Here is a 23,638-nt window from a genome sequence, read left to right as displayed (position 1 = left end):
TCGTGCATGAGGTAGGTAGGTAGAGCAGTTCATAAAAAGAACACATAGTCGAGATATTTCATCTGTAGAACAGCTGTTTTGACGACTTTAAAAAAATGACGACTAAAAAAAATCATTGAATTTCACAATTTGCACAGAGGAAAAAGTACTCTGAAAACAATTATATATACACATATACAAAAGTCTGATCGTAGTTTCGAATATGAGCAAGGAAAGTTGTGTGAGTGTACCACACCAGATTTTTACTTTCCTTGCCCTATTACCATAGGTAAGGAAAGTATTGCTTTCCGAAAAAAATTAAGGTACCCCAATTTTTAAATTACTATACGTTCAAGGTCCTCTGAGTCCAAAAAAGTGGTTTTTGGGTATTGGTCTGTATGTGCGTGTGTTGTGTGTGTGTGTGTGTGTGTGTGTGTGTGTGTGTGGTGTGTGTGTGTGTTTGTATGAGTGTATGTGCGTCTGTGTACACAATATCTCATCTCCCCATTAACGAATGACTTGAAATTTGGAACTAAGGTCCTTTCACTATAAGGATCCGACACGAACAATTTCGATCAAATGCAATTCAAGATGGCGCCTAAAATGGCGAAAATGTTGTCAAAAACAGGGTTTTTCGTGATTTTCTCGGAAACGGCTCCAACAATTTTGATCAAATTCATACCCAAAATAGCCATCGATAAGCTCTATCAACTGCCACAAGTCTCATATCTGTAAAAATTTCAGGTGCTCCGCCCCATCAATGCAGATAGATTCCCAATTATCAGGCTTCAAGTGAAGTAGATTGAGCATGAAAATCTCTACAATTAATGTTCAGTAACAATTTCAACTAAAATTGAAAATAATCTTTAAATTCGAGAAAATGTGATTAATCAATTGCAAATTATTGTTGATTCTATTAAAACATTCACTATGAAGAGTATAAGCACCTCATGTGTGTCTCCAGCGTTATTGCCCTGTCACCAGCTGGCTCAAATCTTTGAATAGTAGACTTGAGATGCGCGGGAACACTCAGGTGATCAATTTTCATAACGGCAAGGAAAGTTGTGTGAGTGCGCCACACCAGATTTTTCCTTTTATATTATCCTTGAAATGCAAAATTTCCAAAACCCTTGTTATACGTCAACGCGCAATCAAAAAAGGAACATACCTGTCAAATTTAATGAAAATCTATTACCGCGTTTCGCCGTAAATGCTCACATTTAAACATTTAAACATTGAGAGAAATGCCAAACCGTCGACTTGAATCTTAGACCTCACTTCGCTCGGTCAAATAAGATTATTGAGATCCTAATAATAAAATATCTCATTTTCCTCATATTCCAGTCTTTAGAATTGATGAGAAATAGTTTTTGCCAATTCTGCCTTGAGCTGTTATTGATGGATAATATCCATCAGTATACCCATTCATTTGAATACACAATTATTCTGATATAGTTCCATTCTCAAGTTTTGGAAAGAATAAATATATAGCCTATAGCCTGTTAAGATATCTTATCAATTTGACCCTGATTGTCATTCATATCCTTGATGCCGATGTTCAAGTCACTAAGACAATAAACAAGGAATGATACTGCTACTGAAATGATTCTGCACAAACTAGATGTAATGTTGCAAATATTGCACTACAGTATGATTGACCTGATACCGTCGGTTACTTGAAACAGTTTTGCCAATTCAGCCCTTGGGCTGTTATTATTGGTGGATATATCCATCATTAAACCCATTCATTTGTATACACAATTATTCTGATATAGTTCTACAGTAGGAGACGATTTTGAAAGGAGACCAATTCATTTGAATACACAATTATTCTGATATAGTTCTACAGTAGAAGGCTCTTATATAAGGCTCAATAAGTACAGTAATTCCTTATCAAATTCTTCAAACATTTAATGATTGTATGATTCTATGTAGCCCATTCATTATAAATTTGATTGATCAGTTGATGTGAACTTATCAATCAAAGTCCCGTGCCTCTTGTGCCCTGCTTTCATCAATCAACAATTTATCAATGATTAGTTCAATAACAATAATTATGCTTATCCCTGATAAATTACTCAAACAATATTCCACTAGCAAAGTTCAGTGCCTTTAATTTATTAACAGTTCATCAATCATTAATGAAGATAATTCAAGGATCAAACTTCAAAGACCACTACACTTTGACAATAAGTTATCTAAATTTCAAATCAAATTCATGACAGTCATCAAGGAAGATAATTCAAGTATAAAACTTCAAAGAATACACTTTGACAATAAATTATCTGAATTTCAAACCAATTGCATTTTGTATCAGTTGGATGTCAGCAGCTTGTTTCATTCTTGATGTTGGATAAAGAGTTTTTTCACCAGAGGAAACCTATACATTATAATAGAATAATGATTGTTTATTATTGTTATTGTTTGTTATTATTGTTATGTTATTGTTTAACATAACAGTTGATACTTCGTTGCAAGTATGCGTCATAGATTAATAAATAATAATGTATAAGAAACAATATATTTCAATGAATGAATGAACAATATAGGGCATGCGTATTTAGTCCTTGCAAAATGCGTGAAACATTTCGATCATCTAAAATCACCATCTCATCCGATTACCATACAAGCAAAAAGGACTCATGTGGGAATCATCCGCAATAAACTGAACATGTTTAAAATAATTTCAAGAACCAAATTTGGTTGCCAATCTTGGGGTTGCAATAAATTTGGGAAGCTTCACGATATAAATGGTATGCGTAATGGTATAGTATGCTTATTTATATTTAGTCCTTGAAAAATGCGTAATACATTTCAACAAACTCATGTGAACATCATCCGCAATAAACTGAACATGTTTAAAATAATTTCAAGAACCAAATTTGGTTGCCAATCTTGGGGTTGCAATAAATTTAGGAAGCTCCACGATATAAATGGTGGGCAGGGGGAGAACAAAGTCCCAAAAATCGAAAGGCTGCTCGTTCGACCAGAACAGCGATTCGTTCTAAACGATTTGCGAGATATGGACAAAGCTGAAAGGGAGAGTGTAAGGTGTGAGATGGAGAAGGAGGGTGCATTTGGAGAGAAAAAAGCGCCATCAATAACACAGCGGTTCAGAAGGCAAACAAAAAGCAAAAGAGAGAGAAAAACCAGATGGCGCCGTGGTGGTTGATGATGACGAAGCAGGAGGGGAAGAGGAGGGAAATATAGGGGAAAAGGAAAGCAAATAGATGAGGAGTGATCGAGAGAATGAGAGTGCAAGATAGGGCTATAAAAATAATAAAGTTCCACTCCAATGGGAACGGTAAAAATAACACGGGTCCGATTCTTATTCCTGAAAACGCTCCGGGCCACTTCCTTGTCCTGCTGTTTTATTTCTCATTATTCTTTCTCTCCGCCTTCCTTCTCCATTCAATTTTCATCCTTCTTCCTCAATACCGGTCTACCAAACACCAAGGTCGTGGTGGGGCTCAACGGATGATTCACATGTAGAATAGTATGTTTATATAGTACTATGTTATATACTATCCTTGTATTCACATCTGGTTTCTGGCAATAAATTACGTTATTAGTTATTAGTGAAGGGAAATCCTATCCATGCATCATCTACTGAATACTAATAGGAAATAATTCGACGGCATTAAAATTCGAAACTCATTCTAAACTTGATTAGATCTTTTCGTTTCCGAGTGAGTTTATCATTCAAATTTTCTGATTACATTATAGAACTTTATCTTTACCACTGTGCAACTCGATGGCTCTTCACAGATTTAGATCAATGATTTAGATTCTACAAAGATTCGATAAGATTACGAATATTAAAAATTATTTATATTTAACAAAGATTGAAAAAATTAAGATTCTACGTCTCACTCGAATACAGTATTGTGATATTCAATCAAATTTAATTATTTAATCTTATGAATGGCATTATATTTTGTATATTTTAATATGGATATTGCTATTTACGAATATTATAATACAGTATTTACGAAAATAGTAATGTAGTGGTAAAGACAGTGAATTACGAAAACAACGAAATCTTTTCAAATTACAATGAATACGACATAAGTATTGAATTTATTGACCGAGCGAAGTGAGGTCTAAGATTCAAGTCGACGGTTTGGCATTTCTCTTAATGTTTAAATGTTTATATGTTGCGCATTACGGCGAAACGCGGTAATAGATTTTTAAGAAATTTGACAGGTATGTTCCTTTTTTAATTGCGCGTCGACGAATAATAATATACAAGGTTATGGAAATTTTGCATTTCAAGGATAATATAAAAGGAAAAAGGAGCCTCCTTCATACGCCAATATTAGAGTAAAAATCAGACTATAGAATTATTCATCATAAATCAGCTGACAAGTGATTACACAGATGTGTGGAGAAGCCAGTCTATTGCTGTATTTCCATAAGGTCTATAGTTTCAATCAGGTACTTGTGGATGAGAATACTGCGTGAGGTCTACTGTTCACAGGACTACTAGTTTCAATAAAATAGCTTTGTCTGTGTTTGTTATTTACTTATATAAGTAATGTTGCTACGAGAGTATATCATTAGCGATTAAATTGTAGCTAATAACATAGATAAATAGAAACAAAGATTCATGATTCTACGAGAATATTATGATTAGGGATTTTGTAGATGGTAACATAGATAAATAAATTGAAACAAGAATAGATGATTCTACGAGAATATATGATCAGGGATTTTGTAGATGGTAACATAGATAAATAATTGAAACAAGAATATATGATTAGGGATTTTGTAGATGGTAACATAGATAAATAAATTGAAACAAGAATATATGATTAGGTATTTTGTAGATGGTAACATAGATAAATAAATTGAAACAAGAATATATGATTCTACAAGAATATATGATTAGGTATTTTGTAGATGGTAACATAGATAAATAAATTGAAACAAGAATATATGATTGGGGATTTTGTAGATGGTAACATAGATAAATAAATTGATACAAGAATATGTCATTGTACGAGAATATATGATTAGGGATTTTGTAGATGGTAGCATAGATAAATAAATTGAAACAAGAATATATGATTAGGGATTTTGTAGATGGTAACACAGAGAAATAGAAAGTAGAATATAGATTCAACGAGAATATAGTTATGATTAGGGATTTTGCAGAGAAATAGGAACTAACTAAAAAAAATAGAAACTTGAGAGTATTATATCGCCTTTGCTGATAATAAATTTCAAATTAAAATTCTTCAATCCATTTATTACTTATCATTCTTCTCATGTTGTATTAGATTTAGCTACTTTATCAGTGTTGAATAATACTGTTGGTTGTTGCCCACTTCAGTTACGTAATCAATTAGCGCAATTAATTATTGTTGTTCAGCCCTTTCACTGACTACTTTTCACGTAGAATGAATAAATGATCACGCATCAAACAGATGAATGTGATAAAAAATTGGAATGAATTTAAAACAAACTTCACGTAATCCTTATAATGTCAAGTAGTAAAGTTCGCTAACACTTGCCTCAAGAAATCAACTGACAATTCGATCCATCAAACTAAAAGTTGACAAGTTGATCACAAAACAACTTCAGGTTTTTATTGGTACAGAATTAATTACGAATGTTTCTTGTTTCATTTCACTCAATACACGGATATGTTTTCAATTGGGTTATGAGAGTAAATAATTGTCATAAATAAATACACCTATCTATCTCAAATTTGACTTGTCGAATGGTTATTTCAATTTGACATTGTCAAGTTAACATTTGAAGTATTTATTATGTTGTTCAGTGAAGGCCATACCACTTCCAACATGCTCGAACCTTGTTCTTAATGTCGACTTTAAAATAAAATCGATCGGTTTTTAGAGTTGATCTACTGATAAGTGCCAAGGTATGGAATAAATTTGATAAAAAGAACGTGAGTTAGTTTTTTAATTATACGCATGAACTAAGGTGTGTTAAGGTATATAACAGTTATTACAATACGTTCCGAGATATTTGTATTGAGAGGCTGTAAAAATTTGACTGGGACACAAGCTGAATTCGATCACATAATATAAACGCCTGAGGTTATCGGTCACGTCTATTTTAGTATAGTGGAGCGGAATTTGGTTCAAGTTAATAACAAAAGTCTAAAGTAGACAAGCAAATGAAATTTGAACGTTGATTATGGAGAAAGTTTAACGTTCTTGACAGCACTCTATTCAATAGAATCTAATTGTTATTAAATTTTCATTAATGAGCGATTAACCTTATTTCCAAGCTATGTAACCTTTAGAATGAACTGCATTCTTGTTTTTAAATTGTTTCATACTGTTGTTTTGAGTTCTACACGATTTCGCATAATTCAAAGAATGTGAAAATTAAAATCTTTCTTCAAAAACAACGACCTAATTTAGTAAGAGCCTCTAGGTATGATTGTAATAAAACCGAGCGAAAATACGCATTTCCATGAGGTAACCTTATCTAAATTTGGGAGAGGAATAGCACAAGGTTACCTTATTTTATCTCTCCCTATCATTTTGATGATCTACTTATTGTATGAATCAATAAAATCAATCAATCGATAACTATTATTGACCGAGCGAAGTGAGGTCTAAGATTCAAGTCGACGGTTTGGCATTTCTCTTAATGTTTAAATGTTTGAATGTTTATATGTTGCGCATTTACGGCGAAACGCGGTAATAGATTTTCATGAAATTTGACAGGTATGTTCCTTTTTAATTGCGCGTCGACGTATATACAAGGTTTTTGGAAATTTTGCATTTCAAGGATAATATAAAAGGAAAAAAGAAGCCTCCTTCAAACGCCAATATTAGAGTAAAAATCAGACTATAGAATTATTCATCATAAATCAGCTGACAAGTGATTACACAGATGTGTGGAGAAGCCAGTCTATTGCTGTATTTCCATAAGGTCTATAGTTTCAATCAGGTACTTGTGGATGAGAATACTGCGTGAGGTCTACTGTTCACAGAACTACTAGTATTATTTGATTATCAATAGCGTGAATGAAATAAACACAACAAACAGTCAAGCTTGTATTTTTTAAGATATAATGTAAAGAGTATGATTGCTAATCATTGAAGATTCACTGAAACTAGGAATTAGTTGAGAGTTTATTATAAAATCGAGAGTACAATTTTCTAATAGGAAAATGAAATACTCAGTTCTCTATATCCAATGACTAATCGTTGTAGAAAAATAATTGAAAGTCGAATCTGTTGTAACAACGTAGGATAAGCTGATATAATACTACTCATGCTATACATTACCCGTAAATGTTTGACTAAATAAAGAGTTTAAAAGATTTAAGAGTTCTAAAGGTTTAAATGGTTACGAGACACCCATCATCTAGTAAAATCTAAAACCTTCAACATTCATAACTAAACATCCGGAATTAAATCTTATTTGCTATACATACATCCTATTATATTAAGGGAGCAATTTCTGTATATCTGGTTATTTTTATATATGGTTATTTTTATATCTGGTTATTTATGTCCAACGGATCTCGAAAACGGCTCTAACGATTTTCACGAAATTTGGAACATAGTAGGTTTATGATATAAAGATTCGATTGCACTAGGTCTCATCCTTGGGAAAACTCGCTGAACGACATTGAAGGATAATTCATCCTTGGCTGAAACAGCTGTGGATAGTAAAAAAGTGAGTGAGCCAGTGAGTATGTGAAAAATCAAAATATCGCATCCCCGAAATTCATAAAATGACGTATAGCCAGCTGTGAAATATAAACACGCTCACTTTAGAGAATTGTGGTCTGTTTATCAATTAATAAAAATAACGAGCGAAGCTCGGTGCCCCGATATTATGTATTATGAAATCAATAGTGTTTACGAGTTTGTGTTTCTTGAATAGTTCCAAATTTCCTAAAATAACTTAATATTATTCGTTAAAAGTGGTAATTGAGTGGAATGTTTCTAATAAATTTAACAATTTAAGCCAACTAAATTCAAAATTTATAGTTTTAATGTTTATTTTGGGCCAAAATTTTATAAAAATTGTACACGTGAAATTCTAACCTTATCTTGGACTTTGTCACCTATAAATTTGGAAGAGAAATAGCACAAGGACTACCTTATTATTTTATCTTTCAATGTTATTACATTAGTGTCATTTGCATTGTAAATAAATAAAATGAATAGAATATTATTGCAAACTCAACAAACTTTGATGTAATTGAGGAGTTCTTGGGAAATCGAATAAATCAATAATAATCCTATCAATTTTAAGCGTTTCATGAAACAGTTTCTTCATCAAAAATGTTTAGTTAAAATTGACAAAAACAATTTAGCAACTAAATTGATTTCTAATCTAATCTTCTATTAATCGAATACAGCAGATGAAATTCCCCAACAAATAGACCATTTGGTGGAGGGAGACCAGAATGCTGACTGGATTTTATCGTGAGTGATGCATGAACATTGTTAATGGATTTGGTCGGTGGGAGAGAGAGTGAGAGAAGGGTATGTTAATGGCAGCAATGAAATGGTTGTAACAGAGAAAGGAAGAGACGCCGTTTTCCACGGCAGCCTGCAAACATAAATCTCAATTTACTAACACGTTTCAGTATTACGAATTCAGTTGAAAGCTGTTGGGAACTGCTCTTTCCAGCTAATTCACAAACCCCTTCTCTCTCACACTCTTTTCCACATCACATCATTCTATCACTCTCTCTCTCAATCTCCGATCTTCACATGCAACCCCACTCCTCTCTCGCTCGCTCTTGGAGACGCTTCAGAACGCGTCCTGGTTATAAAAGTGTGGTTTTAATTTCGTGCGTCGTCTTTTTCAAATCTAGCGTTCCTATTAAAAGATACCGGAACAGCCGTATCTTTCTCCGCATATAATTTCGTAGAAAGCGTAATACTGCATGGGAGGAATTCCGAAGCATGGAGGCTAGCGTAATACTACAACATGGGAGATTCTAAAGTATTTCAGCTGGAGGCTGGGTTGCATTGAAAAGGGGTCTACATGTACAGAAAAGCTAGAGGGAAGATTACAGCCGTAGGATCAATTCCATTCCCTCATGCAGCACACAATTGAATGCGGCACGTATTACAACTCTATTTCTATCCACCACAGAACCTCGAGTAATTGAACTACCCCCAGTATTCCATTATAGATTGAATCTATAGAATCCGACACAATATGACAGAATATTCGTAGATATAGATATATTTTCTATGAAAGGTCCATTATAGATTGAATCTATAGAATCCGACACAATATAACAGAACATTCGTAGATATAAATATATTTTCTATGAAAGGTCATTTAGACTTTCTGTGAAAATTCCATTATAGATTGAATCTATTGAATCTATATATATTTGTAGATATGGACATATCCTCTATGGAAGGTCACTTCATTGTGAAATTTGAATCGAATATCCAATACTTTCACAGATACTGTCAATGTATCATGGAATTGTGAAAAGGACGAGATACACTGTTACTAGATGAATGGGGGTTTTCCGTTAACGAAATATCCAATAAGAGGTAAAGAAGTATCAGGAAATGCTTGGCATTTTCAGATGTCATTCACCTTGGTGAATCGGTTAAACTCAGTTTAAACTGGTGAACTAGACTTTTTCGGTTTAATCGGTTAGCATTCATTCACACCTCAATTTTCATTCCACGAATCTTCTTCTTCTTCTTCATGTACCGTCTCCATGGCGGAGGTTGGCTATCATGATGGCGATTTTTATTTTATTTACAGCTGCTCTGAATAGGTCATTGGATGTACACTGGAACCAATCCCTTAAGTTGCGCAACCAAGATATTCGTCTTCTGCCCACTGATCTCTTGCCTGCTCTTAAAATTTTTCAATTTAAAAGACTCTCTCTTAATTTTTTTCCCATGTTATGATTCCATGAATCAATAAACATTAATTCATTAAATCATTAATTTTCTATTATTCGTGTACCTGTTTCCTGGTACCTTCACAGTTTAACTTTTAAACTTATATCTCAGCTGTGCTTATAAATTTAAGTTTGTTTTTGGTCCTTCAAAATTATTTCTTCAAAATGTAAATATTTACTTTTTTAGTGATAATAATGTGAAATATTTTTTCTATGTTTGGTTTTGAAACTTCTAAATTTTAAATTCTACACCGTGAGAATAATTAAGGACTAAAAATCTTGTGAAGTGAAAAACTACAAGACTTGACCTATTTTGGACTAAGTGTAACCTTATAAAATTGGGAGAGGAATAACACAATGTTACCTCATTTTTTTTCTCCCGATCATTTTGATGATTTAGACTACTTATTGTATGAATCAATAAAGAATTTGAATAGGTAAAATAGTTATCGTATTACTGTTAAATAGCAATAATGATCGGTTAAACTAGGTTTAATCCGTTAGCATTAATTTAAACCTCAGGAAACCAATCAATTTTCTATTATGCGTGTACCTAGCACTATCTACATCACATTATGAAGATACAGATAGCGTGAAATTTATCCCAGAACAGGTTCTATAAAGCATATACTCATGGCCATAGAATAAAACAATCTAAGTATAACTATTGTAAGCTAAGAATAAACAGTCTAGAATAATACAATCATTCATTCATTTGCAAGTTATATTATAGTTTTATTATAGAAGTTTTCTCTGGTATGGCCTACAAGCTTAAACTGCAGTCTCATACAAATAACTGAATAACTAAGTTATTGGAAGATTCTACAAACATTTTTGTCTTATCCCAGGAATAGTATAATAGTGATAGAGACGCAAGATGGTTCATTATCCGTGACAACTCATCACCAATCGGACACAAGGCTCTTATAATAAAAGTTTTCAATTTATTTGAAAGCCGTTTTTTATATTTGTAACATTTTATTGTTTTATTTGTTTCGTAATTCTTTGTAATTTTGTTTTGTCTTGTTTTGTGTTTTTAATAAATTGAAATTGAAAATTTAGTACTGGAATTCTATAATTGCGGCTACGTTTACCGCAGTTGATAAACCTTTCATTACTAAATTAGGCCTCTGCGCTCAGGTTTTCTTAACCTTCCAGGGACCCTCCTTATATAATAAATAATTTACTTATACTACCTGGGCTACTGTATATCTAACTATTATGTTATGTATTTTATACTTTAAGTTTCTAACTTTGTAACCATCATTAAGGATAAATAAATTTGATTTGATTTGAAATTCAACTTTAGCAGTTGAAGGCTTTTAGGCATAATTTGGTCTAATTCAATTGTTAATGAATTCAAGTTGAACGATTTCCACAGAAGCAGTTTAAGCCTTTTAGGCATTATTTGGTCTAATTCATTTGTTAATGAATTCAAATTGAACGATTTCCACAGAAGCAGTGTGAGGTTTTAGGCATAAACTGGTCTAATTCTTTTGTTAACGAATTCAAATTGAACGATTTCCACAGAAGCAGTTTAAGGCTTTTAGGCATAATATGGTCTAATTCAATTGTTAATGAATTCAAATTGAACGATTTCCACAGAAGCAGTTTAAGGCTTTTAGGCATAATTTGGTCTAATTCTTTTGTTAATGAATTCAAATTGAACGATTTCCACAGAAGCAGTTTGAGGTTTTAGGCATAAACTGGTCTAATTCTTTTGTTAACGAATTCAAATTGAACGATTTCTACAGAAGCAGTTTAAGGCTTTTAGGCATAATTTGGTCTAATTCAATTGTTAATTAATTCAAATTGAACGATTTCCACAGAAGCAGTTTAAGGCTTTTAGGCATAAACTGGTCCTGTAAAAGTTGGTGAAATTGTAGTGGGCTGACCCGAAGGTGTGTTGTTGGAAGGAAATGAGATTCAGAGGGTAATTACGTCACACGAAAACAGCCGGCCCCATCTATAAAATTTTCATTGCTAGCAGTATTCTGGATTTTTTATTGCGAACGTAGCATGTTCAGAGAGATAAAGGGGTCTGCTTGTCGATCTTATTAAGCCTTTGATATTTGAAAATTCCGTTTCGGCTGGTTTTATTTGTTATTTCGTCTACTTCTCCGGGCGGAGAGCGTGACTTGTAAGAATTTATGACCGGTGTTCCGGAGTGCCACAAGAATTCTATTTCACGGGAGACAGTCGAGCTTCGATGTTAGTGGACAGTTGTGTATCGGGTTACGCACCAGTCGAGGGAAAAGGCAGACAGCGGAAAAGTTAATTGGATGGAGTCAGCCGATTTCGAGAATCGGCTTGTCACGCGAAACTAAACCGCAGTTCGTGTACTAACGGCACCAACGTCATTGCTTATAAGCTTTGTTCGAGTGCTTTCCAAAAATGACGAGACAAACGTCTAAATAATTGATAACTATGACAGCGGCAGTACACTCAAACTAAAACCAGAGGAAACTGCTTCACTGAGAGAAACAAAGTTGTGCATTTGAAGCAGAGAAAACATATAGTGAGGTCCACGTTATAATGAAAATGTTTGATTAGCAATACAATTGCTATCCTAGTCTATCATTCAACAAAGCGGATAGCGATATCTCTCTCTCGCTTTGGTAGGGAGTTAGTGGGAAGAATACTTCGAATATTCTTTCCAAAGAATGGACATTGATAAGTCCAAAGCTCCGCCAATTTATGTGGATGCATAACAATATTATCTATTCTATCTATAGTTATTACAAATTTTTTTTTCATATTATATACAGCTCAATAATTATTATTTTGTAAATTCATACATAATTTTGCTGTATTGTAAGCTATTGTATATAAGTGTATAAGCCAGTATATATTGTAATCTACATAAATAAAGTACTCAATCAATCAAGTTTTGCTCTGTTGCCAGATCGGCTTTCAACAATGTAGAATTGATAATTAATTAACGAATTATTTCATCTTCATTATGTATTTATGTAAATGAATTATGAGATTATTAAAAAATATAAATTATTGCTTCTTCTTCTTCTTAGGGTGCCTGTCCGTTTCGAACGTTGGCGAACATATTGGCTATGATGACTTTGTTAGTTGCGCTCCGGAACAATTGAATGGAGGTTTTTCCAAATCAGGCTCTCAGGTTGGCCAGCCACGATATTCTTAATTATTCTTGCTTAATTAAATATAACTGATTATTTTAAACGAGAATGAACAGTTAATATTACATCAATAAACCTGTATCTGCTACCGTCTATAGAAGGCATTGACAAGACACAGGTTCGGCAACGTTTTTCTCCTATCTTTCTCCACTGCTATTATAACGTGGACCTCACTATATACTAGATTGTCTATTCTATGGTAAAACCCAGTTATATCTGATAATCTTTACGTGCTTATTCATTGGAAATTCTAGCTTTGGTGAATCATCTTGTATTTCCAACATCAAATCCAAAGAACTCAATAAAACAGGAATGAGGTAAGAGAGTAGATGAAAAAACTTGAACTATTTCCAAATAGCTTGAAACATTCGTAGGTTTCGAATTTTCATGAATCGTACGATACAAATGCAGAGAATAGGTTTCATAAGGTAAAATAGATGATAGAATAGTAAGCACAAACAATTATTCGTTTTGCATGAATATCTATGGATATGAAATAATATACTTACAATAATGAACAATACACAAAAAAAACATTATATCAAACATGACTTTCATTTATTTGACTATGTTTTCACTTGTGAGGAGATTTATGCAATTTTCAACTCAAGGGGTCTCAAACACAGTGCGTCATTGTCATTTAATGATTAAATTTGATAATCCAGTTTTGGTTACTTTCAAAATTTGGCATCAATGATAAAGAATCATTCATGAATAAGACATCATGATTATTGTCATTTAATGATTGAATTTGATAATCCAGTTTTGGTTACTTTGAAAATTTGGCATCAATGATAAAGAATCCTCCGTGAATAAGACAGCATGTTTAATAGAGGGTAATTTAGACTATGTACATTATAGAGCAGCAGCAGCAGCAGCTGCCTATGTTTTCACTATTTAGCCTGGTGATTGTGATTTAAATTACGCAATTTTCAACTTGAAAGCAATGAGTAATAATTGTCATTCCATGATTGAATTTGAATCCAGTATTCGAATCATGATCTGATAATCCAGTTTTGATTTTTGACATCCATTGATAAGTAGCCCCTCATAAGACATGAATAATGAGGGTTAATGTCTATGTACCTTATAGGGTGGGCAATAATCAGTAATCACACTTATGAACCCCTCATAAGTAAGACATGAATAATGAAGGTTAATGTAATACTTATGTATTACTTATGTACTTATACTAATGTAATACCTCATGTCTTACTTATGAGGGGTTCATAAGTAAGATTTTTGATTATTGCCTACCCTATAAGGTACATATACAGGGTTATCATAAAAGAATGGTGCGGTTTCGAACATGGTTTAAATAAAAACCAAATTACTTACAGTTGATGTTGTTTATTCATTTAATTTGTCGTCTCAGGCAGTTTTTTACATAATTGATGAATTTAAATATGTGCGCCTTTAGTTGTTCAACAAAATATCCAAACGATAATCAATTTCTCTCCAAACATTCGCTAACATTTCATTGGTTATGGTTGTCATTGCTTCATTAATCCTGTTTTTAAGTGGTTCAGGTAGATTTTTTCTTGTAAATTTACATCAAAAACATTGTTTATTCACAAGAAATCGCGAGCTGAACCACTTTAAAACAGGATTAAAGAACCAATGACAACCATAATCGAAGAAATGTTATCGAATGCTAAGAGAGAAATTTATTATCGTTTGGACATTTGTCGAGCGACTAAGGGCGCACTTATTGAAAGTTATTAATCATGTAAAAAAACTGTTTCAGAAGACAAATTAGGTGAATAAAAAAACATTAACTGTAAGTAATTTGGTTTTTCTTTAAACAATGTTCGAAACCGCACCATTCTTTTATGATAACCCTGTATATGTACCTTATAGGTTAGGCAATAATCAAAAATCTTACTTATGAACCCCTCATAAGTAAGACATGAATAATGAAGGCTGATGTAGTCTATGTACATTCAGTTAATAATTTATATAAATAAACAATTTTGTTCACTTAATGACTGGACTTAATGACTTACAGGCGGCATGCTTTCATTTTCAACAGTTAACCGTTGAGTACTCCAGTCAGTAAGTGAACAAAACTGTTTATTTACATAAATAATTGACATTTTATTTTCCAAAAACCTCAAATAGTGAGTTAATAGCATATATAGCATATAGCATATATAATAGCATCATAGTTCAGAATGGATCAGTTATAGCAAAGTTCAGTTATAGCATATATAATAGTATCATAGTTCAGAATGGATCAAGAAACTATTGAGTTCTTAAATTCTGGAGCCTTTTCTCGTACTCTAGATCCATTACCCTAGTTCACAAGGAAACATACCAGTACAACTCCTCACTGCTTTTAAAACAATGTTGTAGTGATTGCACCATTACATTGTTCATTGTGACAAATGTGGGAAGTACATTAGTCAAGCACATGCTTAAATGAATGCCAGGCTAGAATGTCATGCCATTTCTACTCCCTTATGACGTCATAGCTACATTGCCACCAATGGCAAACATCAGACACTTAACAATCAACTTATGAATCATGTTTCGGTTCTAATGAAACGCTATGACGAAACTTGCCAGCTGAAATTACAGCGCCTTTTTGAAACCCATCAATTACAATGAGTAAGTTACTGGGAACACAGTAACTAATCATAGTAAGTTACTGGGAACACAGTAACTTACTCATACATTATTGTTTTATTCTATGGCATAGCCTATCCTCTTTGGGCAAGTCCGTTTTTTCAAGACTGGAGTAACAATAATTACTGAACGTAATTCTCTTCATTTAATTGACACGGGTGTGCGTGCCAATTACACAGGAGAGAGACCACAATTTTATAATTAATAACAAACAATCATGCGATATGAGTTGGATAAGACGGTAACGAGGTAATAAAACAGAAGGTAACGTAAATAATTGAACATCGATAATAAAACACGTTAAAAATATGAATGCAATTCTCAATTAAGGTCGATTGTACCGGCATGTAAATTCCCGTAATTGATTCATGGAAAATCCTGAGCCAAGTTGGCTTTCACTTCTCAATAACACAGAACTGTTATCATAGTTGGAATAATTTCAAGCTTCGCTGATAGTAATTATTTTACGGAACCAGCGGAATTTTCTGCCGTTAGTGAAATTTGACCGGTTTGACATTTCTCTTAATGTTTAAATGTTTATATGTTGCGCATTTACGGCGAAACGCGGTAATAGGATTATGTAAGTTATCATTCTAAATGACATTATTGACCGAGCGAAGTGAGGTCTAAGATTCAAGTCGACGGTTTGACATTACCCTAAATGTTTAAATGTTTATATGTTGCGCATTTACGGCGAAACGCGGTGATAGATTTTCATGAAATTTAACAGGTGTGTTCCTTTTTTAATTGCGCGTCGACGTATATACAAGGTTTTGTGGAAATTTTGCATTTCAAGGACAATATAAAAGGAAAAAGGAGCCTCCTTCATACGCCAATATTAGAGTAAAAGTAAGACTATAGAATTATTCATCATAAATCAGCTGACAAGTGATTACACAGATGTGTGGAGAAGCCAGTCTATTGCTGTATTTCCATAAGGTCTATAGTTTCAATCAGGTACTTGTGGATGAGAATACTGCGTGAGGTCTACTGTTCACAGAACTACTAGTAATATCAGTAATCAAACTAAATATCAGCTGATTATAAGAATTGGAAATCACTGAAATATTAGCTTCTTTTTTCTCACACAAAAAAGCCCAGACCGTTCGGTTCGTAATTTCACAACTGAAACCTGTAGTACATAGATTGTTAGAACTGTAAACCTGATTAATTCTGACAAACAATAATAGGATTATTATAATCCGTCCAGGACTCAGTTCCCAATTAAAATGATCCAGTTCTGACTCCAAAGAGCTCTAATTACACATTTGAAATTTGGCAAGTCTTAGAAACGTCTCTGAATCAATGTGAACTGTCAGAGATGCTAATTTGTAACCATTCAAGCTAGAGCATCATGATTTCAGGATTCATTCGTTCAGAGACGACGCGGATATTGCAGAGCGGTGATAAAATTTCGTCGACGCTGGGTGATTACGCGGAGGGCGGTGGATGAGGGTAAGGAGTGTGGGTGACAGATGAGGAGGACAGAAAAGGGTTGGTAGGAAGGACAGAAAGGGTTGGTAGCAAGGACAGAAACGGGATAAAGTGGGTGGCCTGGAGGAAATAGGCGGGGGACGGGAGCGTTATCGATTTGCAGAGTTGAATGTACCCGTACCGTACAAATCCTTCGTACGCGTACGCACAGATGCAGCTACACTGAATCAGCTGACTGAACAGATGTTACCAGCGCGCGTCGTTTCAGGAGCAGCTACTATTTCCGCCCACGAATTCAACATTATATGAGATTGCGCTCTACAATAAGTCAACTGTTAACAATAACTGTATTTCGTCAATGCATTCTGGAATTCCATGACGAGAATACACGTCACCGGTACTGTTTATCGAGAGATGTCAACATGTCAAGTGAGATTCAATTAATTGGGCATCCCACAATTCCTCTGTTTTCAAAAGGTCTGAAGGTGCCTAGAGATTTATGTGCCAGGAACAAGTGCATCTCACTTTTCATAAGTAACTGATGATGCTATTCTTCTTATATACCTGAGGTATATAAATAGAAATACGATATGATAAGTTAGTAACCTAGTCTGATAAGCAAGCTATCAGTAATGCGGACTACTTTATTCTGCAAAATACTGTACAGCCAACTCTGATGAATTATTTGATATGTTAATAGCCTACTCTGGTAAGCTATCACGGACTAAGAAGAGAAATTCTGGCTACATAATTCTGCAAAATACAGCCAACTCTGATAAGTTATGATAACTTATCAGAGTTGGCTGTATTTTGCAGAATTATGTAGCCAGAATTTCTCTTCTTAGTCCGTGATAGCTTACCAGAGTAGGCTATTAACATATCAGATAATTCATCAGAGTTGGCTGTACAGTATTTTGCAGAATAAAGTAGTCCGCATTACTGATTTTAGTCCATGATAGCTTGCTTATCAGACTAGGTTACTAACTTATCATATCGTATTTCTATTTATATACCTCAGGTATATAAGAAGAATAGCATCATCAGTTACTTATGAAAAGTGAGATGCACTTGTTCCTGGCACATAAATCTCTAGGCACCTTCAGACCTTTTGAAAACAGAGGAATTGTGGGATGCCCAATTAATTGAATCTCACTTGACATGTTGACATCTCTCGATAAACAGTACCGGTGACGTGTATTCTCGTCATGGAATTCCAGAATGCATTGACGAAATACAGTTATTGTTAACAGTTGACTTATTGTAGAGCGCAATCTCATATAATGTTGAATTCGAGGGCGGAAATAGTATCTGCTCCTGAAACGACGCGCGCTGGTAACATCTGTTCAGTCAGCTGATTCAGTGTAGCTGCATCTGTGCGTACGCGTACGAAGGATTTGTACGGTACGGGTACATTCAACTCTGCAAATCGATAACGCTCCCGTCCCCCACCTATTTCCTCCAGGCCACCCACTTTATCCCGTTTCTGTCCTTGCTACCAACCCTTTCTGTCCTTCCTACCAACCCTTTCTGTCCTCCTCATCTGTCACCCACACTCCTTACCCTCATCCACCGCCCTCCGCGTAATCACCCAGCGTCGACGAAATTTTATCACCGCTCTGCAATATCCGCGTCGTCTGTGAACGAATGAATCCTGAAATCATGACGCTCTAGGTTGAATGGTTACAAATTAGCATCTCTGACAATTCACATTGATTCAGAGACGTTTCTAAGACTTGCCAAATTTCAAATGTGTAATTAGAGCTCTTTGGAGTCAGAACTGGATCATTTTAATTGGGAACTGAGTCCTGGACGGATTATAATAATCCTATTATTGTTTGTCAGAATTAATCAGGTTTAAAGTTCTAACAATCGATGTACTACAGGTTTCAGTTATAAGAGTACGAACAGAACGGTCTGGCCTTTGTTGTATGAGAAAAAAGAAGCTAATATTTCAGTGATTTCCAATTCTTATAATCAGCTGATATTTAGTTTGATTACTGATATTACTAGTAGTTCTGTGAACAGTAGACCTCACGCAGTATTCTCATCCACAAGTACCTGATTGAAACTATAGACCTTATGGAAATACAGCAATAGACTGGCTTCTCCACACATCTGTGTAATCACTTGTCAGCTGATTTATGATGAATAATTCTATAGTCTTACTTTTACTCTAATATTGGCGTATGAACGAGTCTCGAATTCTGATCAAACTTTTCCCTTCTCTGTAGAGTTTAGAGTTGAAAGTTTAATATTTTTCGTCTTTGAATACCCTACAACTACAGATTCTTATCTGTGCTACAACCTACTATCATAGAAAAAACTTTTATTTAGAACTTCTTCTAAACGTTTTTAGAATTATTCTTTTTTCCTGTGCTACTACATACTGAATTGATACATGTCATATATCAATATTATTGACATTTCCAATTGCTTGATTACTAGTGGACTCTTTTTTCCGATATTCTTTCGAAATTATTGATGGACGTATAGGCTTGTTGCTGTGATTGACAGAGAAAAGAAAAATGATGAGGTTTTCACGCGTGTGATACCCTCCAAACTGAATCAATAGTAAACAAGGAATGAAAATTGAAAAGATGCATCACTTTGAATGAAAAAGACTAAGAAATTGTCAAAAAACCACAGATTTAAATCAGTGGTTTTTTGACAATTTCTTAGTCTTTTTCATTCAATATGAATAATTACCACAATATCAACTTCTCAACTACACAAAAAGATGCATCACTGTTTATAGACAACACATCGTAATATCAAATGCTGCTATCTTTCCTCTATGGTAATATGCAATTCATCTTATGATAGTCATGCTAATCACAATTGGAAAACTATGCGTTGAGTTATATCATCATTCAACATTTATGAGTTAAGATTTGGTATTTCAAACGATCGGAATAAATTACCTTTCAGGATATGTAGCGGTAAATAACCAATGAATCACGCTTCAAAACTTTCCATATCTGTTATAAAATACCGACTTTCTTTTCTTAAGATATCTAATGATATTAATTCAGGCATTACAGATGTGTATCAGGGATTATAGAGTTCCTTACGGATTTCTCTCATTACCGTATGAGTTATCGATCTGCGATAATATTACTAAACACGGGCTACCGGAATATAACTTCCTATGAATGGATGGACAGTTGTGGAAATCAATTCTCGAAGAATACTTTATTCATGGTTGTCTATATAGATGTAATATCTCGGGTAGATTAGATATTATAAACTGCTTTTACCAAAGGGTAGACGTGGTTAAAGAAAGCTAAATTTTTTACTCTATGAAAGTATTGCCTCCATTACATAGACATCACACCTGAGAAAAATTATGCCATTATATATATGACAATTACCCGAACAAAATTTACTTGGCCTGACTTTAGACTTGTTGGCCTGACTTTAGAGGAAGTTGAAAACCGCTCAAATTTTGAGAGAAGATTCGGAAAACGATTTGAGCCACTAAAGACTTCAGTATACTGATAAGGGACATTTTCAAGTGACAAGTTATAATAGTCATTATAAGGTGATTGATGAACGTTTTAACGATCTCTATTATATCTATCAACCTTCATTTATACTGGTTTCTATCGTCGCAAGTTAAAAATAACATGGAGGATCGGTTGAAGAGAAAGTGCTAGTGGTTCTGAAAATCTCTCGATTTATAATAATTTGTGTTTTTATCATACAATTTTACAACATTTCTCACGGTTTTCTCGTTTATCGAACGTGTTCCGTGGCACTGAGCCACATGCTCAGCGTACAGGGAGTAGCTAGGTATTCTCTCGATTTGGAACTAAAACCGAGGTATTCGGTTTTGGAACCGAATATATTTAGAACCCGAGGTATTCTCTCGGGTCTGGAACTAACTATAAAACTTTGGGTAGATTCATCTCCAATATTTATCCCTTCTAATGTATGCTAACAAGTTTAGGGCTCCTATGAACTATGTGCAAGAAATAGGATAGGATTCACACTAGTCACAGAAGTGGTAAGTGGAATTTCTTCATAATGAGATGGATCGAGAGAGATGTAATCTAACTTTTGAAGGCAATGAACTCGATTTGACAAAAACTTAAACTGGGATAGGCCTAATAAGAGGTGAGGATAAACTAGTGGATGATAAACCATAGTTGAACGAATAAGCGATACTTAAGCGGTGGATTTATTCAATACAGATGGGAATGAATTGGAAGCTGAATTTGTTCAAATAAATATAATATTATTATTGAACGAAAAACCCAATTATAAGCTGGTGGATGATAAACCATAGTTGAACGAATGAGCGATACTTAAGCAGTGGATTTATTTAATACAGATGGAAATAAATTGGAAGCTGAATTTGTTCAAATAAATATATTATTATTGAACGAAAATCCTAATTAAATGTTGTAAATCACCCCCGAAGACTTCTGCTACTGCAAATATTGACAACAGGGTAAACAGCTAGATGGAAATTCGATGAGCGCTACTATACAAGAAGTATGTATCTGAGTAGGATATTTTATTTTATATAGTGATGAACTATTTTTCTTTTCAAACTTTATCACCGCATGTTTTTGGGACAGATAGAGATTTGATTTGACTAGGCTATAAAACTATATTTAAACGACACAGTGAAAGAGGTTCTCATATTTTCACAAAGTAGAAGATTTTTATCGACACAAAAAAGGGGTTTTTATATTTTCCTCACAGTAAATGGATCTTCTTCATTCTCTGTGGAGACACCTAACATGATAATTGCCTAATGAACTATAGTTAAGCGACCGACACTTAATATGATAATTACCTGGTAGGTTTATTTTGTCGTCGATAACGGGGCGGTGACTGCAGTGCAGGGGGTGGCAGCAGTCGCCCTGTCGTGACAGGAATGATGCGGTGCAGCTTGGAGGCGGGAGGGATCCATGGGACTGTGTTGGATGCTAGTAGTCCATCTGCCGGCATCCACCATCGAAGGACACAGTTTCGGGGGCGGTGCAACCGCCGCCTGCCGTGGATCCGCGTTGTAGCAGCGCGGGTAATGGGCTGGAGCAGCGGGGGCGGCAAGAGGCGGCGGTTGAGGGGCGGTACGTCCCGCGGGAAGATTGTTGACGAACGGACTCCGCCGCTGACTCTCCGCCCGCCTGTAGTAGCAGGGATGGATCATGAGCAGCGGTTCGCTGCGGGCTCCCGCGGGCGGTTTTGCCGCGTTGGGAAGCTCATACTCCACACTGCAATCCACGTGTAAGGGGCGGCTGTAGTCCTTGTGTTGTGGAGGCGGCGGTTGCTGTTGCACTGCCCCCCTGGACACCAGGCTCCTCGTGTGGGGCGGCACTCTCTCGTACTCTCCATACCCTACAGCCGTGATGGCCGCCATTCTTGGTCGCACCTATCTTCAAATCACAAACTAATATCACACCAATGAAAACTATTATCTTCTGCACACTCTCTCACATTCGCAACACTCAACACAGCACTTTTGATCAACTACAACGGCACTCTCACTTATCACATGTGATCAGCGCGACTGTCTCGCCTCGACTGAAGTTGGATCGCGTCTGCTGCGCTCAGTACCCCCACCAGACTACTAGCGCTCCTCACGGCGCACTCTCGTAACTATCCCCACCAAAACAAGCTCTGGCTCTGTCTAAAGGCAGCGCGAATTCAAGCAAAGAAAGATAAAGTGAAAAGTAATAATGATGCAAGAGAATGTTCAATTCCATGATAATTGACCGAGCGAAGTGAGGTCTAAGATTCAAGTCGACGGTTTGGCATTTCTCTTAATGTTTAAATGTTTATATGTTGCCCATTTACAGCGAAACGCGGTAATAGATTTTCATGAAATTTGACAGGTATGTTCCTTTTTTAATTGCGCGTCGACGTATATACAAGGTTTTTTGAAATTTTGCATTTCAAGGATAATATAAAAGGAAAAAGGAGCCTCCTTCATAGGCCAATATTAGAGTAAAAATCAGACTACAGAATTATTCATCATAAATCAGCTGACAAGTGATTACACAGATGTGTGGAGAAGTCAGTCTATTGCTGTATTTCCATATTTAAGGTCTATAGTTTCAATCAGGTACTTGTGAATGAGAATACTGTGTGAGGTCTACTGTTCACAGAACTACTAGTAGTGAAGAAAGTTATATCCATCTCTTACATCAATGTACTTCAATGAACATTATTATGACGAATACATAAAAATTTTGATAAATTCGGAACTACGGAAAATTTTCAATGATTCCCCCAATTATAATACCAAAATATACATTCAATATATTTATTTATTTATCATACGTTGATACATACGATATCATTCTCAACTATGCATGATTGGGGAATGAAGAACAGGCTTAAAGCCCAAATAAATCATATAACAGTTTCCAGATTCAACACAAGTTTGATAACTTGTGTTTTTATGCCTTGGATTTGATTTTGTATGAATTCCAATTGGTCTTCTTGAAATCTCAGTCTTTTTTAGAATGGACTGAGAAATGGGAAATAAGGAATATTTGGGAAAATATGTGGATTACTATACTTATCATTACTAGCCTATACTTTATAAAAT

The 23,638-nt window shown here is 34.8% G+C and overlaps 1 protein-coding gene across 1 annotated transcript in view; it reads right to left on the bottom strand.

Moving 5' to 3' along the window:
* LOC111044929 (centrosomal and chromosomal factor) overlaps positions 1 to 22,622 on the bottom strand; it is a 32,882-nt gene extending 10,260 nt beyond the window's left edge. The window contains exon 1 of the mRNA XM_022330197.2: positions 21,878 to 22,622. Within this exon, the coding sequence (XP_022185889.2) occupies positions 21,887 to 22,444 (558 nt within the window). The 5' untranslated portion in view covers positions 22,445 to 22,622 and the 3' untranslated portion in view covers positions 21,878 to 21,886. The remainder of the gene's footprint in view (positions 1 to 21,877) is intronic.
* Between the last annotated feature and the right edge of the window lie 1,016 nt (positions 22,623 to 23,638).

Source organism: Nilaparvata lugens, chromosome 4 (assembly GCF_014356525.2).
Source record: "Nilaparvata lugens isolate BPH chromosome 4, ASM1435652v1, whole genome shotgun sequence".
NCBI lineage: Eukaryota > Metazoa > Arthropoda > Insecta > Hemiptera > Delphacidae > Nilaparvata > Nilaparvata lugens.
The sequence above is the reverse complement of the archived record's forward strand: the minus strand, read 5'-3'. Positions and strand labels throughout refer to the sequence as shown.